Source organism: Dipodomys spectabilis, unplaced genomic scaffold, assembly GCF_019054845.1.
Source record: "Dipodomys spectabilis isolate Male_0828 unplaced genomic scaffold, ASM1905484v1 ptg000656l, whole genome shotgun sequence".
NCBI lineage: Eukaryota > Metazoa > Chordata > Mammalia > Rodentia > Heteromyidae > Dipodomys > Dipodomys spectabilis.
This window is the reverse complement of record NW_024871333.1, coordinates 275,999-288,638: the sequence shown is the minus strand read 5'-3', so window position 1 is coordinate 288,638 and position 12,640 is coordinate 275,999. Positions and strand designations below refer to the sequence as shown.

The following is a 12,640-nucleotide window of genomic DNA, read 5'->3' as shown; positions in this document are numbered from 1 at the left end:
ATAAGAACCCATGTGTCCGGATGGATGTCCGTGCCTCACAGGAGAATCCAAAAGCACTGGGCCATCAGCAAATGGTCTTCAGACATAGTAGTAGTTCTTGTACCCGCTTTCTAAAGGACAGAGCTGTCAGTCAGACCGCAGGACGCTAGCAGTTGACCATTCCTACCAAAGACAGCACTAGACACACGAGTTTGCCTGCCCCCCCAGTCCCCATGTAGATGAACCTGGGAAGGTCTATCTGGGGGACCAGAGCTGAAGCTGTCTTCTGTCCTCAGGACCCACACCTCTCCAGGCCTCTGTGTATAGCCCTTATACGTAGGTTTTGTTTCCAAAAACATCATTTTTCCCCCCTGCCTCGTGTTTTGCGAGGCCATCCTTCCCCTTGCCCTCATTTTTCTCCTCCTGGAGAGTTGCTCGTGGATCATGTAAAGTAGGCTCCGGGGAGACGTTCCAGAAGTGATTTGAACAGTCTCAGGGGAAGAGCAGGCAGCAGGGACTGCAGCCAGCCTACACTGGCAGAAGCAACCAAACCATGTCCTCTTGTCCCCGTGCCAAGAGATAAAAGCACTTGGCTTTTTTTTTTTTTAATCATCTGTGAATATGAGAGGCAGGGAAACAAAAGGAAGAGACAGGAAGGGCCAGTCCCCAGTAGGAGTCCTCTCAGACCCCTTGTTCTATCAACCTCCTCCCCCTCACCACCTTTTCAGGATTGCTGGAGTACAATGCATGACGGTGGCCGGCTACTCCAAGGGCTTTGGCTACCAGATAGGTCAGAGCTTCTCCGGGGAGTTTGACCACGCCTGGAACGCCGTGTTCCTGGAGGGGAGATGGCACCTACTGGACCTCACCTGGGGCAGCGGCCTGGTGAACACCACCACCTCCAAATTCACCTTCCTGTGAGTATGAGTCTTGTCTGCTCAGTGGGCATGGGGACAGGACGGGTAGGCTGTGGACTAGATTTGACTTCTGTCCTGCTCTGGCCAACCTTGTCTTTAACTTAAGATTGTCTTGGATAGCTGGGCACCATGCCTGTCATCCTAGCTACTCAGGAGGCTGAGATCTGAGGATCGAGGTACAAAGCCAGCCCGGGCAGGAAAGTCGGTGAGACTCTAATCTCCAAGGAACCACCAGAAAAGCTGGAAGTGGCGCTGTGGCTCAAGTGGTAGAGCGCTCGCCTTGAGCTGAAGAGCTGAGGGACAGCGCCCAGGCCCAGAGTTCAAACCCCATAACTGACAAAAAAAAAAAAAAAAAAAAAGATTGTCTTGGATCACTATAGCTACCAGCAGGCTCAGGCTCCTCTCATACCGAACAATGAGAAGAGTTCATTCTGATTTGTGCGAAGAGTTCATTCTGATTTGTGCAGCTGAAATCATGACACTCCCACACTCACAACAAATACAAGCCGTGTGCACACCAACATCGTACACACCGGGCTCTCACGCTCTGACATATTATCTTCCTCCATTGCTCTGAATGCCGGCAGAGTGGAGGTTCCCCATCTCAGGCTGAGCCTCCATTCTTCTTTCGGTCTCTATCATTCGAGAACATTCCTGTGATAGGGCCGCCCAGGGAGCCAGAAATGAAGGCCACGGCTACACAGCTACCAGGCACAGTGATAAAAGGGGGAACAGGTGGAAAGAGTGCCCGGGGTGCTTTGTCTTCTGTCCCCGGATGCCTCCTCCACTGCCCACAGCTGGCTTGCTGGTTACACCTTTGCTCCCTTCAAATTTCCTTTTGGGGTTGAGCCACACACTGCCTCCCTCCACCCCAATCCCCCAACCCCGGGTATCCTCAATTTTAAGCCACGGCCTCCTCCTTAGCAGAGGCCTCAGATCCTGCTTGACTCCAGAGTCTAAAAACAAACCACTGAGGAGTCTTCAGTGTTCACATTTAGGACCGGAAGTAGCCCCTCTTCTCACATGGGCTATTAGCTGACGTCCCTCTCCCCCCCCTCCCCCCGGTCCCCGTTGGGTGCTGTCAGTCAAAAGAGGCCTCCCAGAATTCCGCTGGGAGCAAGGGCCTCATTCTCCACCCACACCCCACCCCCTTCCCGGGATGGCTCGTGATCAAGTTCTCTCTCTTCTGCAGCTACAATGAATTCTACTTCCTCACCCATCCCGCACTGTTCATCGAGGACCATTTCCCAGACAACAAGAACTGGCAACTACTGAAACCCCCTCAGTCCCTGAGGCAGTTTGAGAACAACATGTATCACAAGAGCGAGTTCTACAACAAAGGGATGCTCAGCGCTCGCCCAGACACCTCCATAATCAGAACAGGTAACCTGGGGGCCAGGCCCACCCTGGTCCACGCACACATTTGACTGCAGGGGTTGGCAGACAGCAGAAAGAGAGAGAAAGACTGCATCAGACCACCAGGACCGGGCAGAGCCACAGATCACCTTGGAGAAAGCCAGAAAGGGGGATACACCAGAGAGTGGCCGGCTTCCTAGCACACCAGCCTGGCCTGTGGCGTGAGCCAGGGTGGGAGGGTCCTGAGATCCCTGAGCCAATGAGGGCTCGGCTTGGCCTGCTTAGACCCCTGGTCCTCCTGTAAGCAGGATGCAGGCTTTGTTCAGACAGCATTCCCAGAACGGAGATGTACAGAGCACCCAAGCCTAGGGCACCTTCCACAGCTCGGCCTCCATGCATGTGGGACAGGAGAGACAGGAGGATATCAACCAGGTTGGGCTGGGGATGGGCCCCAAACCCTACCCCACACTGCATGGAGGTGGGGCGGGGCAGTCAAGGAGCACAAGGTAGGCCCAGGTGACCTGCTCCTTCTACATCTCACCGGATAGCTTAACCAGGATGCCCAGCTCCCACACACTCCGAAAAAGCTACACTGCACCTGGCGGCTCCCGCCGCTAAAATAACAGTGGAGGGCTGCTCACTTTGAGACTCTGTTTCCTGAGCTGACATTTGATGGAGGCTTGTTTCAGGCTGCCATGGGCCATCAAACCACAGGAAAAGAATCCACCACGGCATGGTAACATTACACTCCTGTGACTGAGTTGAGTTCGCCTTTTCAAGAGACATACGAGTGTAAACGGCCCATTCCTTAGTTCGTCATCACCTAAAACTTGATTTCATACTTATGATACATATGGAATCTTTTTTGGTGGTTGTCTTAAAAGAAGAAAGGGCACCGGTGGCTCACGCCTGTCATCCTAGCTACTCATGAGGCTGAGATTTGAGAAGCACAGTTCAAAGCCAGCCCGGGCAGGAAAGCCTATCTATGAGAGAGATTTTTTTTTTTTTTTGGGTCCAGTCGTGGGGCCTGAACTCTGGGCCTGGGCGCTGTCCTTCAGCTCTTCAGCTCAAGGCTAGCGCTCTACTACTTGAGCTACAGCGCCACTTCTGGCTTTTTTCTTTTTGCATATGTGGTGCTGAGGAATCGAATCCAGGGCCTCATGCATGCAAGGCAAGCGCTCTACCACTGAGCCATCTTCCCAGCCCCGAGAGAGATTCTTATCTCCAGTGAACCATCAGAAAACCAGAAGTAGCACTGTGGCTCAAGTGGTAGAGCGCTCGCTCACCTTGCGCTGTAGAGCTCAGGGACAGCGCCCAGACCCAGAGTTCGAGCCCCATGACCGACCAAAAGTAAATCTTGGAAGTGTTGACACCAGACACACAGCAAACACTATTAGGGGAAGAGTGTCACACACAGGAAACACGCACACATGTACACAGGAGTCAGATCAGCCTTGGACCCCATCTCACCTTGACCTTAACTTTGTGTCCACAGTGAACGGGAAGGCCACGATCACCATCGAGAGCTGCGCCCCGACGCTGTTCATGTTCATGCTCAATGGCAAACAGGAGCACGGGCTGCTGAGCCTGAAGAAGAACGGGATGAGGCTAGAGGTGTACCCTCCCACCACGGGCACCCACAAGCTCCAGATCTTCGCCAAGGGTGACTCCGACATCTACAGCTCCGTGCTTGAGTACATCATCAAGTGCAACTATGTGGATCTGGGTGTCCGGCTGCCAACCGAGCTTCACCAGCCGGTGGGCCCCAGCTGGTTCTCAGAGCAGATGGGCATCATGAAACCCTCCCATCCTGACCCCATCATCCATACCAGTGACGGGCGCTGCTCCATCAGCTTCCGCCTGGGGGAAGGGATCAGCATCCTGGCGTCCTTACACGGAGATGACAGTCCCATCACCGAGGAGACGCAGAGGCGTTACATCTTCCAGGTGCAGAGAGAGAAGCGGACAGAGTTCAAAGTCCAGCTGCCCCACGCCGGCAAGTTCGCTTTCAAGATCTTCGTCAAGAAGAGGAAGGAGCCGGGCAATTATAGCTTTGTCTTCAATTACCTCCTGTGCTGTGCCAACACCAAGGTGAACTGGCCCGTGTTCCCTGAGATCTTCGGCAACTGGGCGCAGGACAATGAGCTGCTAGAGCCTCTGTCCGGCGTGCTGCCTGCCAATCGGAACATCCCATTCAAACTGAAGCTGCCCGGTATTGCCAAAGCCCTGGTGAAGGGGCGGGACACGTGGCCCTTGACCCTAAACCGCGAGGGTTACTGGGAGGGCTGCTGCAGCACAGCTGGCTGTCAGGAAATGTACATCATGGTGCTGGAGAACGCCAACCACAACTTCTACTCCTACATCCTGAAATATCAAGTGAACACGCAGTGAAGGACTGCACCCCACCTTCTTAAGAGGCCAGGGCCAATCCTCTCCCAAGGAGGGTTCCAGAGAAATACAGAGAGCCCCAAGCACTCACCTCTGATCTGCACGAACCACTTCCAGGCCTCTGGCTTCTGTTTCCCTGTCACTGCCGCACGTGAGCTCCGGGGTGACTGTGTCCTAGGTTGTTTTAACCCCGTGCGGCCCTGGCTGAGGAGACGAGAGACAGAAAGACCCTTGGGATGAAAACGGTGCTATGTAAATCCAAGGTAATTGTGACCTGGACATCCCCCGTGCGTGGCTGTCCCTTCTCTCGTAGTAGTGCTGTCGTGGTTGTAGGGTTGATGGAGAGAACCCGTCCAGGCTGCCAGCTTGGTTGTGATTCGTTCGGAGAGGAGCATACTTCACAAGTCCCAAGTTACCAGTGAATCAGAGAGCCCCTTCCGAAGAGCATGCTTGTGGTTTGGTTTTGTTTTGTTTTCCTCTTCCTGGGGATGTTGGACCTGACCGTCTTCCACTTTCCACTGTCTCTTCATTAGCCACTGTCTGCTCTTCACAAGTTCTGCATTTATAAAGAAAAGAAGAAGAAGGGATGCAGAGGAAGTTAGGTGCCCCACAGCTAGCTAGTAGGCTACAAGCTGAGCATCTCCATGAGTTACTGGAAAAGTGACAAGAGCGTTAAGTAGCCAAGTGTGCACCCCTGGGTGTCCTGGGTGGGAGAAGGGGGAGGGGAGGATGGGGGAAACCATTGGGAAGAAGTGATGTCCATAGCAGTCCTGCAACTCCAGCCCAAGGCAGAAAGGCCTTAGACTCACTGCTCCTTCCTAAGTTCAGCCCAAGGCTTAGACATGCCCTCCTGACTCTTTTAAGAGCCTGGGCTCCACGCCGGGCCTCATCCTGCTGGGCCTCCAGAGACCTGGTCTCTAAGTCAGGAGATGAGACTGGTGAGCAGGTGGTCAGCAGCAATTCTGGAGACGCTCAGGTAATGACAGGGGCTCTTTACACACACCACACACACACACACACACACACACACACACACACACACACACACACACACACCTAATCCCCACAGCAAAGACAGGCTGGGGAAACTACCAGAGAACACTGTTGCTGAGAAAAGCCCCGATCCCATCTCTCTGCTTGTTTTCCTTTGAGAGGAGAAACCCCTAAGTCCTGTCTTCCGCTGAGGGTATGATTCAGGGCCCCTTGCTTTCTCAGGCCTGTCCTGAGAAGCTTCAAGATGCCCAGCACGCACCCTGGGCAGTGCCTGAGGCTGGTGTTCCCATAGCAACAGCGGAAAAGGCTGGGCTTATTGGGAGGAAGGGCTGGAGAAATCCACCTTTCTGGAGTTCCAGGCTCCCGATCCTTCACTGGATGATTCCTTAGACCTGTTACCCGGCATGGACCTAAGCCCAAGGCCCATTTACAGGGTGCCCAATCTCCCTCCACCCATCTGGGGGGGGGGGCCTCTACCCAGGGAAGGCATAACCCCTGGGGATCTGAGCAGCCTCGGCCTGTGCCCAGCACCTTCTTCTGATAGGCTTGGCCAGCCGGTACCAAAGCATTCGTGTCAAAAAAAATTAAGAATCATCATCATCACAGGAATATTCTGAAGGCATAACTGGAACTCCATGTTTGCATCTCGCAAGCAGCCTTTTCTCACATCTTTTGAGTCTAGGGGTTGAAATGAAATGTGCGCTTTCTCCAAATTAGTGAGCACCTTCTTTGACTCTTATCATTGGGTACCAAGCGAGTTTTGCAGAAGACAACCTACATCTTAAAATTGAAGAGGGGAAAAAAAGCATAGTTAATCAATACATTGCCACCCAGCAAAACAGGAGCTGTCTGGAGGGGGGGGGGGGAGAGAGAGAGAGAGAGAGAGAGAGAGAGAGAGAGAGAGAGAGACAGAGAGAGTGTGCCAGCACCACCAGGGAACGAGAATGCCCCCTCCCTCCTCATTTAACCAGGCAACTCCTTTTGTTAAGACAGCTGCTGTAAGGCGCAGTCAGGAAAAAAAAAAAAAAAATCACCTGCATTTCTTTCCACCGAAGGAGGGGAAAAAAAATACACCAGATGAAATCCAATCTTCATGAATTTTTACACGCATGCTGCTCAGGCTAGAAATCTGGGGTTGCATTTTGAAGGCTTTTATTCAAATCCCCATCTTTGTCTCCTGATTGACAATTTTTTTCCCCCAGTCGCTGGATAGAATGGCACACAGGTGCCCCCTGGTGGTGGTTTCAAGAACAGAACTACCAACCCTGCAAACCTACCAGGCTGGATCCATTCATTCCCCTGGGCTTTTTTGATGCAAACTTGGGAGGGGGAAAAAAAAAAACAAAACACTGTTAAAATGTTTTATGTTAAAATCACTGGATGCTTTCTCATGGTTTCCCAGCGTTTCCACGTGCATGCACCTCGCACAGCTGTGAGGGAAAGCTGGGGAACTCCCTGGCCTGGTAAAAAGATGCTGGAATGTGGAAATATTATTATTGTTGTTACTTGGCCTGGAAATCTCTTCCTGAGACCAAAACCCTGGACACAGGCCCTGGATAGGGCAGCTTTGATCACACCCTCTTTTGTGCCAATAACGGATGGAAACTGATCAAACTCAGCCCCAAGAAGGCTTCCAGGGTTCCAGGAGTGTGGGACAGGGTAGAGCAATTAACTTCCTTTCAGCTTGCTTTGGAAGTGCCACCAAGCCCAGTGGGAACTCTTGTTTTCAGTGTGATTATGATCATTGTGAGTTCCCCCGACTAGGTTACACAGTCCCCACCAGGACCAACTTCTCCTGGTCTGCTGAGATTAAAGAGAAATAAATAGATTCGCTGAAGCATTTAAGATTTAGGCTAGACACAAAGAAGTATTTCCTGTGGCTAAGCAGGAGGGACGTGTTGCCAAGAAAAGTTTTGTGAAATTCTCTTCCTCAAAGGGGCTTGAAAAGGAGCAAAGTTTTCCCATTGGCTCTGGAGTTTTCCAAGCCGTGCTCACTGGAAGGATTAGGGGCTCTCTAAAACCAATTAAGTCTCGAAAAGACACCAGTTCGCCCACAGTAAACACCGGGTTAACCCTAGGACCACATCACTGGCTACTGGCAAAGATTTCAAAGGTAGTGTACACATCAGGTGGCAGACGTCGGCTTATCAGGGGTCTGTTTAATTTCATTTGAAGTAAGTAGCTGGAAACGTGAAGAGGTGATTGCTTCTCATGATGCGTGTATTGTGTGGGCCGATGACTTGTTCAACATGCTTTCTCCACATTGTTGCTGGGGTTGTTTTTCAATAAAATTTATATTCATTTTTATCCAACCCTGTAATGATCGATCCATGCTTCTCCCTGCTCTTATGAGGGGAAAAAAATATTAAAAAGAAAAAAAAAAAAACACTTTCATGTTCAAAGAGTGCCCTAGAAAAAAAAAAAAAATCAATGTCCCAGCTATCTGAATGTGATACTAGATGCAAATGAAATGTCAGACAAATAGCTATTCCACATTAAAGAAAACATAATTAGGTTAGCTCCAAGCCTCTCTCCGGCTCACATCCTTTGAAGAGCATAAAGGCCGTATCTCTTTTCGTTGAATCTTGTTTAACTTGAAATTTTTTAAAGTCAATCCAAATTTCTTTTTATAGTGGGAGGAAAAAAAAAAAAAAAGAATGTGCCAAAAATGCCTGTCAATGCACTTTTTTTTTTTTGGAGGGGGGAGGATTTTGAATATATAAAATCTATGTCTTGAAATGTGTATGCCGACAGAAACTTCCCGGCACGCTCCCTAAACTGATTATTCACCAATTAGACATTTAGGGGAAGATGGGGACGGTGGGGGGAATAAAAACCCAGGCACCTCTGAGAAGCTGCTGTAACCATGGAGACTACACTCATAGCGGTAGTAGGAAGAACAAAAGGGACCGGTGTCCCCAAATCTGGGGACACACATGTGTGCATATGAGATACAGTGAGATCCAGTGCATTCCCCCCCCCCACCCCCCGCATTGGGAAAGACTATAGCAGGTAGACCCTGTCTTTAGCCATGTCTTCAAGGGAAGTCAGGAAAAATGGTGTTTCAACTGCAGAGAGAGAGAAAAACTCTTGGATGATTAGAACTGGTCTGGAAATGCCAGCCTCTGCAGAGGCTAGGTGATAGATATGACCTCCAATGTCCCTTCCAGCCCAGGGAGTTTGTGAAGCTGTGTCTCTCTGAACAGATGCTGGCAGGCACGACCTGCGGATGTCACTGACTAAACATCTGAAAGGTCCCGCTGCGTTAAGAGCCTACTCCTCCAGCCCCGCGGCAGACTGCACCGCTGGGTTCTCCTCTTGCCGGAGGGCAGGAGACTGGAGATGGTCCAGCAGAGGGTCCAAGACGGGCAGGAGCCCCTGACAGGAGGTTTGGTTTGCTCTGATTTTGCAAGCGGAACTCAAAGGAAACTAAAAGCCCTCCACTCCCCGCCCTCCCCCGGGCTGTCCATTTTTGCATGTCTCATCCCCTACCTTCAGCTCGGTTTGATCCTCCCTGTGATGAGTTCAGATGCGTGTGTTTATCAGTACTGTCCACACAGGGGCCTCTCCTGGGAACACAGGTAGCACCAAGACGAGACTTTCAGAAAGCCCTGTAGATTCTTCTGCTCACTGTCTGAGAAGCCATCACTAGGGTTGGGAAGCTCCCCGCACACACACCTTTGTTCTCTGGAGAAAGCAAATACAAGGTCCTCACTTCCTGGATAGTAATAATGGAAAGCTGACTCTACATCCCACCCATGTTGTAGACTGGGGACAGGGAGCCCTTAGTAGAAACAGAGCCTACAGGTGAATAAACTACACCAGGTAAGTCAACCAGTAGCACACAGATTGCATCCTCGTTGTTGATACTAGTGACATGTTCAGGGGTACGATTCCAATACCCTTGGGGGTCGGGGGAAGCCAGGGCTGAGAGCCAGTTGGGACACGATATAATAACCCACAGAAGACTAAAAGGCTAAGGACAGGACCCGGCAGAGATCAAGTGCCTGGGGCAGGCACGAGATGACCACATCCCCGCAATGCAATGCGAGGCTTGAGTGAGGGTCTTCTAATTAGAAGAGTCTGAACTTGGCAAAAATTGGCCAGGCTCTACAGACAATCTACCATGCTCAACCCCTGGCTGGGGCTGCCTGTGGACAGCGTAGCCTTTATTCAGAAGCCAAGTCTGGTCCTGAAAAGGGCGGACAGCGAAGCTGACAGGGCTGACAGTGTTTCTGGGGCTCTGCTATGGAGAATTTGGGAAAGGCTGGTGAGGAAGAGGATGCATACCCAAAGCCATCTGGGATCTAGGGAGCCCGATTATGGAGTAGCTCCGCATGGGACTATGGGTCAGACCACTGCTGCATAGGATGAATGTATCCTTCAAGAATATAGGGATTAAAAACTGACACACACACCCCCCCTTAACAAACAAGTCAGGGTATCCCAAGTGTAATCCCAATAACACGGGATGATTAGGTAAGGTGATTCCAGTCCAGCTAGCTAGGCAAAAGCAAGACCCCACCTAAAAAGAAAAATAAATTAAAAAAACTCAAGGGGCTGTGAAGGCGGCTCAGTGGTAGAGTGCTTGCCTCACATGCATGAGGCCCTGGGTTCAATTCCTCAGCACCACATAAGCAGAAAACTGTGGCTCAAGTGGTAGAGTGCTCGCCTTGAGCTGAAGAGCTGAGGGACAGCGCCCAGGCCCAGAGTTCAAGCCCCACGACTAACCAAAAAAAAAAAAAACAACTCAAAAAGGGCTGGGATAGAGCAGCAGTCTAGTGAGTCTGAAGCCTTAAATTCAAACCCCAGTACTACCAAGAAGGAGAATGGGGAGGAGGAAGACAGCAGAGGCATGGCTCAAGCACCAGCCTTGAGCAGAAAAACCAAGCGAGAGAAAAAGGCCCCAAGTTCGAGCCCTAGTACCAGCACAAAATAAAAGAATGAAAAAGATGAGGAGGAGGAAGAGAAAGAGGAGGAGGGGGAGGAGGGGGCAGGGGATCTGTCCACTTTCTGCTCTGGCATAAAGCGGGCGAATGGCTGAGGGTACAACTCCTTACTTGGCTTTCTCACACTATCTCTCATGATGGTCCCTAAGAGGCCCTTAGGGTAAACCCCACATGACAACAGCCAGTCCACATTCTTGCCACCCTGCTTTCTTGCACATGCTGCCCCTTGCGGGGGGGAGGGGGCATTGTACTTGCTGTAGCCCGAGGGAGTCCTGGGGGCAAACTCCCACCGATTCCCTCCCCAGCCCTCCACCTGCGGCATGTGGAATTACCTGCCCACAGTCGGTTCTGCTGGGCAAAGCCAGGGTGTGGGTAACTCTCTTCAGGAGAGTTGATATTTAAAACCAAGAGTTAAAACTTGGCTGGGCACCGGTGGCTCACGCCTGTCATCCTAGCTACCCAGGAGGCTGAGATCTAAGGATCACGGTTCAAAGCCACCCTGGGCAGGAAAGTCCATGAGACTCTTATCTCCAATAAACCTCTCAGAAAACTGGAAGTGGTGCTGTGGCTCAAGTGGTAGAGCGCTCGCCTTGAGTTGAAGAGCTGAGGGACAGCGCCCAGACCCAGAGTTCAAGCCAAGGACTGACAAAAAAAAAGGAGCTGAAACTTATATGGGGAAAAATGATTGTGTAACTATAGTGAGCAATGTACCTTTGCTCTTATCGCCTGATGTTTGTCAAATAAGAATAATGGATAATTATAATAAATAAAAAAACAAAACTAAGAGTAGAGTGAACACTTCAAGCTCAGTTTCTGTGAGCAGCATCCTTCTTCCCTACCCCACCTCCATCCCCACCCCAAAGCTGATCTCAAAAGAGAAAACCCTCACGCTGAAGGGAAAGAGAGAGAGAGAGAGAGAGAGGGCACTTCAAGGTGCTTGATGTCAGGCAGGTCTGGGAAAGAAAAGAAGGCCTGGACAGACTCCAGGAAGATGTCATCTCAACAGCTATCCTGATGTCTACTCACTGCTGCTTGGAGACTGGGGTTTAGAAGGTTTCTGGGGTCACACCTGAGCTCAGTTAAGACTGGTGATAAAGCCAGGCGCCGGTGGCTCACACCTGTCATCCTACTCAGGAAGCTGAGATCTGAGGATCACAGTTCAAAACCAGCCTGGCAGGAAAGTCCGTGAGACTCTTATCTCCAGTAAACCACTAGAAAACCGGAAGTGGTGCTATGGCTCAAGCGATAGAGCGCTCGCCTTGAGCTGAAGAGTGCAGGGACAGGGCCCAAGCCCAGAGTTCAAGCCCCACGACCGACGGTGCGGGGAGGGGGACTGGCAATAGTGGACACTGGCTGGCAGGACAGTGTGCACCACAAATGTGCCAGCTGGAACTTACAATCCCAAATAGCACCATGGGATGCACAGGTTTCCTGCCAGCTAACCCACGGCCTGCCAACCAGCAAGTGGCCAAGCCATAGCCCCCCGGGATGCTTGTGGGGGGGGCATCTTCTGACTGTATCCGGGCTCCAAGGGGACTCTACCTAACACCCCCAATTCAGAGTAAACAAATACACTCAGGCCTGTCACCCACGGGAACGTCAGAGGCACACCTGCTGGCCACTTCTCTACGATCAAACAACACCTTACTTTTCCAATAAGTGGTGGTCAGTAACTCCAAGCGACTATGATTTATTTTTTTTTAATGAATGGATCGCTGTGTGAGTTACACAGCTGTTGACCCACAAGGCTGATGAGTTCCAGCATCCTAAGGAGTACATTTCCCTGTTGTTTCTACTTCAAGAAGCAGAAGCACAGCAGTGACTCTCCCCCTCATCTCAGTAGGAATGGAGATTTACAGAAAGAAGACCAAGTGCCACCTGGCACAGGGTGCGTGTGGGGTTTACCTCCAGGAAAACAACCAGGGCTAGGGCAACCGATCGATGGATCCAAGGGGAGGCCCCTCCTCTTGGGGGGTGGCTTTGTGTCCCACACAGGCTGATGGCTGACTGCATCCGTGACACAAGGAATCATGTCATTTGGGCGGAGAGAGGACCACA

The 12,640-nt window shown here is 51.2% G+C and overlaps 1 protein-coding gene across 1 annotated transcript in view; it reads left to right on the top strand.

Moving 5' to 3' along the window:
• Nucleotides 1-5,308, top strand: part of Ky (kyphoscoliosis peptidase) — a 30,066-nt gene extending 24,758 nt beyond the window's left edge. The window contains exons 9-11 of the mRNA XM_042671722.1: nt 708-896; nt 2,089-2,279; nt 3,748-5,308. Of these exons, the coding sequence (XP_042527656.1) occupies nt 708-896; nt 2,089-2,279; nt 3,748-4,643 (1,276 nt within the window). The 3' untranslated portion in view covers nt 4,644-5,308. The remainder of the gene's footprint in view (nt 1-707; nt 897-2,088; nt 2,280-3,747) is intronic.
• The last annotated feature ends 7,332 nt before the right edge of the window (nt 5,309-12,640 follow it).